Source organism: Staurois parvus, unplaced genomic scaffold (assembly GCF_062004578.1).
Source record: "Staurois parvus isolate SC_StPar_1 unplaced genomic scaffold, SC_StPar_1.0 ptg000721l, whole genome shotgun sequence".
Taxonomy (NCBI): domain Eukaryota; kingdom Metazoa; phylum Chordata; class Amphibia; order Anura; family Ranidae; genus Staurois; species Staurois parvus.
Genome location: NW_028318517.1, coordinates 1,795,497 through 1,803,408, shown reverse-complemented (window position 1 = coordinate 1,803,408; position 7,912 = coordinate 1,795,497). Strand labels below are relative to the sequence as shown.

The following is a 7,912-nucleotide window of genomic DNA, read 5'->3' as shown; positions in this document are numbered from 1 at the left end:
CCATAGACTGCTGATCATCCCTCACATACGCCTCTTCTTCTTCTGCTTTCACCTCAAATTCTATATCGATTGGATCTCCACTCTAAATCAAGGAAATGAGAGAGAATATCATCTGTAAAATGTAAGGTCACATACACTTCCACATATCATCTCCATGTTCTAGATTCTCCATCCCACCAACCTTGTAATAGTGAGGGATGGTGTGACCTTCCTGTGTGGAATCCCGGGAATACAGAGGACGGGGACATCTCTCTGGTGGGTTCCCATGACTGGATCCATCTGTAGGAAACACACACACTGACTGAATCCATTGTTTCTATGTGTTTATCAGATGATGGGGGATCTAGGTGGATCCTCTGTACTGCTCTCTCCTTTACAATAAAGTCTCCTCTTACCCGGTGATGTGAGGGGCGGCTGATTGTCCATCATGACATCCTTGTAGAGATCCTTGTGTCCTTCTAAATACTCCCACTCCTCCATGGAGAAATAGACAGTGACACCCTGACACCTTATAGGAACCTGACACACACAATGATACAGTCACCATCCAGACACATCCCTTGTCTGTTACTGGAGAATGTCCCAGAATTCCCGGCACCGCTCACCTCTCCTGTCAGCAGCTCCATCATCTTCTTGGTGACTTCTAGAATCTTCTGTGTCTTCTGTCTTGTAGGGATCAGGGATGGAGGTGGGGGGATGATGATGGGATTCTGGATTCTCGAGGATCTTGTGGTCATACGATGAGATCTCCTTCTGGTGTCATTGTCGGTAGATTTCTTCATGACTCCTGTACAGTTCTGTGTGATACAAAGATAAATCTCACTCTCCCATAATCCCTCACTTCTATGGTCAGCTCTAGATTTATTCTCCAGGGATTGGCCACAATGTGCCGACTCAGCAAAGGACAGACATCTCCATCCAATGATATGATGACAATGGGGTCAGATTTATAGCTCCTTCTAGAAGTCATATAATAGAGTCACTAATGGTTTACTAGTAAGGCTCACTGACCCACCAGGAAATGTCACCCATGGATTTAGTGGTCAGTGGGCGTGGCATGCTGGTAATCATGGGTCTCCCTGATTGGACGAAGGCTGAGATTGTTCTCTTCTATAACCAATGCCGCCATCTTGTGCTATAACCAAATCTCATAGAGCCCGGACACTTTATGTATTCATAGTACTTGTGTGGATGTCGTTATTGATTACAGAACATCAGAAGACTTCAAGTGACTCTGAATACCCCCCAGTGTACAGCCGAGTCAGATTTAACCCCTTCATTACACTCACCTCTCCAGTCAGCAGGCTGAGGATCTCCAGGGTGAGCTTCAATATCGTCTCATTCCGGGGAAATTCCTTCCTTACAATCTTCACAAAACCCAAAGTCTGCTGATTGTCCATCATGACGTCCTTGTAGAGGTCCTTGTGTCCTTCTAAATACTCCCACTCCTCCATGGAGAAATAGACAGTGACACCCTGACACCTTATAGGAACCTGACACACACAATGATACAGTCACCATCCAGACACATCCCTTGTCTGTTACTGGAGAATGTCCCAGAATTCCCGGCACCGCTCACCTCTCCTGTCAGCTGATGGACCATCATGGTGGTCAGTTCCAGAATCTTCTGCTCTTTCTCCCTCTCAGGTATCAGAGAATGAGATGGAGGCACCATGGTGAGGCTCTGGGTTCTGCTCCATCCTCCTGAGATTGGCTCCCCACTAGACTTCTTCTTTACAACATAATCCTACAGATCAGGAGACAAATAAAACAATATCAACCACCTGACATCATCTAAATGTGTGCAAAAATAAAATGGTCTATTGACCAGAATAGACAAGAGTGATGTCATGTGACCTCCCAGAATCCTCCTCGCCTCTCCGGTCAGGTCTGTGTTTTATTAATAGAGATGAGAATGATGTCATGTGACCTCCCAGAATCCTCCTCGCCTCTCCGGTCAGGTCTGTGTTTTATTAATAGAGATAAGAGTGATGTCATGTGACCTCCCAGAATCCTCCTCACCTCTCCGGTCAGGTCTGTGTTTTATTAATAGAGATGAGAGTGACGTCATGTGACCTCCCAGAATCCTCCTCACCTCTCCGGTCAGGTCTGTGTTTTATTAATAGAGATAAGAGTGATGTCATGTGACCTCCCAGAATCCTCACCTCTCCAGTCAGGTCTGTGTTTTATTAATAGAGATAAGAGTGATGTCATGTGACCTCCCAGAATCCTCCTCACCTCTCCGGTCAGGTCTGTGTTTTATTAATAGAGATAAGAGTGATGTCATGTCACCTCCCAGAATCCTCCTCACCTCTCCGGTCAGGTCTGTGTTTTATTAATAGAGATGAGAATGATGTCATGTGACCTCCCAGAATCCTCCTCACCTCTCCGGTCAGGTCTGTGTTTTATTAATAGAGATAAGAGTGATGTCATGTGACCTCCCAGAATCCTCCTCACCTCTCCGGTCAGGTCTGTGTTTTATTAATAGAGATAAGAGTGATGTCATGTGACCTCCCAGAATCCTCCTCACCTCTAAGGTCAGGTCTGTGTTTTTTTAATAGAGAAGAGTGATGTCATGTGACCTCCCAGAATCCTCCTCACCTCTCCGGTCAGGTCTGTGTTTTATTCATAGAGATAAAAGTGATGTCATGTTACCTCCCAGAATCCTCCTCACCTCTCCGGTCAGGTATGTGTTTTATTAATAGAGATAAGAGTGATGTCATGTGACCTCCCAGAATCCTCCTCACCTCTCTGGTCAGGTCTGTGTTTTATTAATAGAGATAAGAGTGATGTCATGTGACCTCCCAGAATCCTCCTCACCTCTCCGGTCAGCAGGTAGATGATCTCCAGGGTGAGGTTTAGTATCTTCTCAGTCATGTGACTCCGGTCCTCCTCCATCCTCATTGGTGCCATCATGTGATCTATACAGGTCTCCTTGTAGACGGATAACTTTGGGAAATGAAAGTAAGAATGATTTGGATGGTATTGGTCACACAATAATAGGATGTGGATGTGAGGGGGGAATAGGAGGGTTGCTGGACATTGAAGAACTACTCCCCCCATGGGAAGACTATTTGTTTGGACTGTTTAGTGTTTACTACAATTTTGAGGTCCGGGGCCCCTTTTCTCTGTTGGGTTTGTTTGGTCTCTGAACTGGTTTTGATGAGTATTAGATCTGCAGACAAGGAATGATAAATCTGATCCTTCCTATGACTAGTTTGCTCTGAGGCAGTGCTGTGAGGTCAATGTCGGCTCATCATGCAGGGATGGTCACTTTACATCGCCCGACGCCCGGGACATGTAGTTCTGGGGGCCGGGCAAGTATTGTTTTTAATCTTTATCCCTGCTGAGGGCAAGCCGCTGGGCTCTCCTTTCAGGTGCCAGCCTCTGCCACCCCGTGTGTGTGATCCTCTCCTGTACCTACTATGCTTCCCCGGCTCTGCTTGCCCATCTGTGGGCCCGGGTCAGCGGGTGTCGGAGGGTAGAGGGGATGGAGGAGAGCGGACACGTTCACTCCCTTCTTGTCCTGACCCAGAAGTGACGTTATGACAGATTTCCCGACCATCGAGGCCGGCAAAGAATGTAATGCGGTGCGATGTGCGCTACATTCCATCCAATGGAGTACAGGGGAGACATTGGGGGTCTTTTAGACCCTGGATGTCTCAATAAAGAGAACCTGTCATCAAAAGTCATCACATAGAGGACTTTGTCCCCTTAAGTAAAAATGTTTTTTTTAAATGCAAAGAATTAAAGTTACACCCAAGTACATAACTCCTCCCCTTAAAACATTTTGAGGCCCCCCCTCCCCCACATATATGCACACCCAAACGTAAGAGCACACGCTGGAGCGCCTACACGTGATAACATTGATTGTGATACACGTTACATATCGCCGGTCACACCAGAATGAGAGGATAATTCTAGGAGCAGACCTCCTCCGTACTCTATACTGATGACCTAGAAGGGGCTATAAATGTGTCCCCTATAGATAATACCGGGACTAAAGGTTGTCACCATTTCAGCACACACAACTTAAGGTTTGACATGTTGGATATCTATTTACTCGCTGCAACCTCGGCTTTTATATTTTTACACATAAATGGGTCATTTATTGCTTTTTTGTGCCCTGAAATTAACTTAAGTGTATTTTTTAGTGAAATTTGGCATTTCCTAGACTTTGTGATAATATTTTGTGACATAAAAAAATAGAACTGCCGCTATTTTATTCTCTTAAGTCTCTACTTTTAGAAAACCTATATTTTGGGGGTTTTGTGTCATCTTCAGGCTAAAATGATTTTTTAAATGTGCAAAAAATGCAAAAATGGCTCTGGGAGTGAAAGGGATAAAAGATAAGCCGGACACTCCCCTTTCCTGAGGAGCAGCCAATCGGTTCTCATTACACTGCAAGGAATCTCCCCTCCCTACTAGTCCCCGGGTGCGGTGCTGGAGACAGGCGGGGGAGGGGAGGAGGAGATAAACAGAACAATGTTACACATATTAAATGTTTTAGTCGCTATAAAGCCCCATTTCTTTTTGAAACCCCAGATATTCCTAAAAGAGCCTCAGATTTATATACATTTTCTGTTAAAAAGGAATGTTTTCCTCCTCCTGAGCAGCAATGTAAGGGGCTCTATGCTCCATACTCCTGACCCCGGCACTCCATCATTGTGTTGGCTACATAGTGTAATGATTGCCCATTGGCTGCCTGTGTAGTGTCATCATTGTCCTTTGTAGGCCATGTATGGTCAGGATGGTCCTTGTCTTGTCTATTTATTGTCAGTGCTGTTTGTTTAGAGGACCATATTACTAGAATTTATCTCCACAATGAGGAGAATGTTCCGGCCCCGGAAGTGGGGGAATGTTCTGCCCCTGAAGGGGTTCATCTGGGTTCCCACACTATATATGTGTGTATCATCATCTGCTGGAGATAAAAGACATCACAGTGACTGTCAGGAATATACTTGCCAGTAATGGTGGGACTCACCTGCCTTGTGGGCTGCAGTACCAGGGCTGGCCAGCGGGTGCTCCCGGCAATCAGAGACTCAACCTTGCATCCAGCCAAACACCTGAAGCTGATTACGGAGGTGTATTTAAGGGATGGCCAGACCTGCAGTCTCTGCCTTGGTGTGTGGTTTTCCTGGGCCCTGTATCTTGTTACCTGCATCCCTGTTCCTGTCTGACTGATTCGTTGCTGACCCTGCCTGATTCCGGACCTCTGCTGACTTCTCCTGTTTCATCCCTGGCTTGTGACCCCGACCATTCTCTGCCTGACCCCCTATTCCTACCTGCCCGATTGTTATTGACCCGGGCTGCCTGACGACGCTTGCATTGTATGTACTGTTATCTGTGGGTGGTTTGGTTTGGTTCATTTGCACTGTGTTATGTTTTAGTATTGCACTGCGTTTATGTTTGTATTGTTAGTCTTTAATAAATTATATTGTTTATAACTTATCTAAAGCCTGCGTTTCCCTGCGTCAGTCACATACCTCTGGTCACACCCCAGAGCCCTGACAGTGACTATGGAGGAAGAGGACGGACGTGACTATGGAGGAAGAGGACGGACACGACTATGGAGGAAGAGGACGGACACGACTATGGAGGAAGAGGACGTACACGACTATGGAGGAAGAGGACGGACACGACTATGGAGGAAGAGGACGGACGTGACTATGGAGGAAGAGGACGGACGTGACTATGGAGGAAGAGGACGGACGTGACTATGGAGGAAGAGGACGGACGTGACTATGGAGGAAGAGGACGGACGTGACTATGGAGGAAGAGGACGGACGTGACTATGGAGGAAGAGGACGGACGTGACTATGGAGGAAGAGGACGGACGTGACTATGGAGGAAGAGGACGGACGTGACTATGGAGGAAGAGGACGGACGTGACTATGGAGGAAGAGGACGGACGTGACTATGGAGGAAGAGGATGGACGTGACGACGGACGTGACGGTGAGGTTACTGGGTGTAAATAGGAAATAACATCTTATTACCTCCTCTGCTGCCACGTCCACCAATGTCTCTGATCTGCTTCCTCCCCACTCACCTCTCGGAATGGCCTGTCTACCTGACATCACTTCCTGTCTGTACCTGACATCACTTCCTATCTGTATCCCATAGAGAAGTCCTGTCTGGGGAGAAATAAGATCACCATCTTGTGGAGTTCAGAGGAACTGCAGCCCCGAGAAACATCCCCTAATAACCATTCCTGCATTGTATCTACCTTACAGAGATACCAGGGAAGATCAAAAAGAACTAAAAAAAGTAAGAAACAATAAACCTAACTCTTATGCAACCAACTGTTTATATAATATATTTTACTACAGATAGAAAAGTCTTAAAGACACAGAACACAAGATAAAAACAAAATACATAATAAAACAGAGACCTCCAAAACAGATCTTTTTGGGTAAAAAAAATACAAAAATACATCCTAAAGTATAATAATATATATCAATGCACTCATAATGAAGATGTTAGACATAAATGACAAGGATGTAATGGTCACAGAGGAATGGTGGTGGAGATCTCTCACAGTAAGAACACTTCCTTGAATGGTTCTATAAATAAAGAATGAATCCTGGAGGGAATAAAGCTGTAAAGCAATAAATAATATATAAACTGGGCCATCCACTTCATCCATAAAGACATTGTGATTGAAGATCTTCTAGATCACATAGAAGGAGGACTCATCCATGATTTCATACATTTGTTTGGAAGGATAGAACAATCCTCAGAAGGGAACATGTAGGATGACAGGAAAGGCTCCTGACTGGTGAGATCCTCCAAACATAATGATGACATCCATGAACTGGAGCGAGCTCGTTGGGGTGATAAAGCCAATCTGGAAACACTGTGTAGACGTTCTCCAAGAACTCAGCACACTCCAGGTGTGGAGAAAGACTCCAGGTGGGTTTAGCCTGTCATTTATCATAGGTAGAAATGTCCACACATGGACTTCCACAGGGACCCCCCAGACTACATATAGAACCTGTACAGTGTCCCCTGTAATGAACTGCTTCCCACTAGGCCTATAGCAGAATGACAGCTGAGCGGGATCTTTCCCATCCTGGGAGGACATCATATGAAGTCCTCCAAGTCTAGTGGCTCTGCTATATCTTGATATGTCACCTGCTGTGTCCACCAAATGACAGATCATTTTATCTGGCCAGCCCAGTACCATGTGATTGCTATGACCAATCACAGTGATCATATGACAGTTGTACACAATGAATGGCTTTCATTCATAACCATTCATTGTGTACTATTGTGATGATCTCTGTGATTTGTCACTGGCTCACTACCTCTACTGGAAATTTATTCCAAGCATCAACTACTCTTTCAGTAAAATAGTACTTTCTGAGATTAGTTGTGAACTTTCCTCCAGTTAGTTGGAGGTCATGTCCTCGTGTTTTTCATTTTGGTTTCATATTGAAAATCCTGCCCTCCTGAACCTTATTCACTCCCTTGTTGTATGTAAAGGTTTCAGTCATGTCTCCCCTTTCCCTTCTCTCCTCCAGACTGGACATGTTACGTTCCTGAAGTCTCTCCTGATATCACTATTTGTATTCCCCGTCTCTGGACTCGTTCTATCTTATCAATACCTTTATGTAAGTGAGGTCTCCAGAACTGGACACAGTATTCTAAATGAGGTTGCTGGTGACCCCTCTAGTGATAGAAAGATCTATATAGAGGAATCGGGACCTCCTTCCTCCTGCCGGTGACCCCTCTAGTGATAGAAAGATCTATATAGAGGAATCGGGACCTCCTTCCTCCTGCCGGTGACCCCTCTAGTGATAAAAAGATCTATATAGAGGAATCAGGACCTCCTTCCTCCTGCCGGTGACCCCTCTAGTGATAGAAAGATCTATATAGAGGAATCGGGACCTCCTTCCTCCTGCCGGTGAC

The 7,912-nt window shown here is 45.5% G+C and overlaps 1 protein-coding gene across 1 annotated transcript; it reads right to left on the bottom strand.

Annotated features, from left to right (window-relative positions):
• Positions 1 to 373: 373 nt before the first annotated feature.
• LOC149445423 (uncharacterized) lies at positions 374 to 1,736 on the bottom strand. Its single transcript, XM_089653850.1, has 2 exons — positions 1,290 to 1,736; positions 374 to 797 (listed from the first exon to the last, which is right to left on the bottom strand). Exons 1-2 carry the CDS (start codon positions 1,452 to 1,454, stop codon positions 510 to 512), a joined length of 453 nt encoding a protein of 150 aa, XP_089509976.1. The 5' UTR covers positions 1,455 to 1,736; the 3' UTR covers positions 374 to 509.
• Positions 1,737 to 7,912: the final 6,176 nt, after the last annotated feature.

Coding starts and splice junctions, on each gene's coding strand:
- LOC149445423 (XM_089653850.1), bottom strand. CDS start 1,454: ATGGAGGAGTGGGAGTATTTAGAAGGACACAAGGACCTCTACAAGGAC. Junction 798..1,289: donor TCAGCCTGCTGACTGGAGAG/GTGAGTGTAATG, acceptor TGTATCACACAG/AACTGTACAGGAGTCATGAA.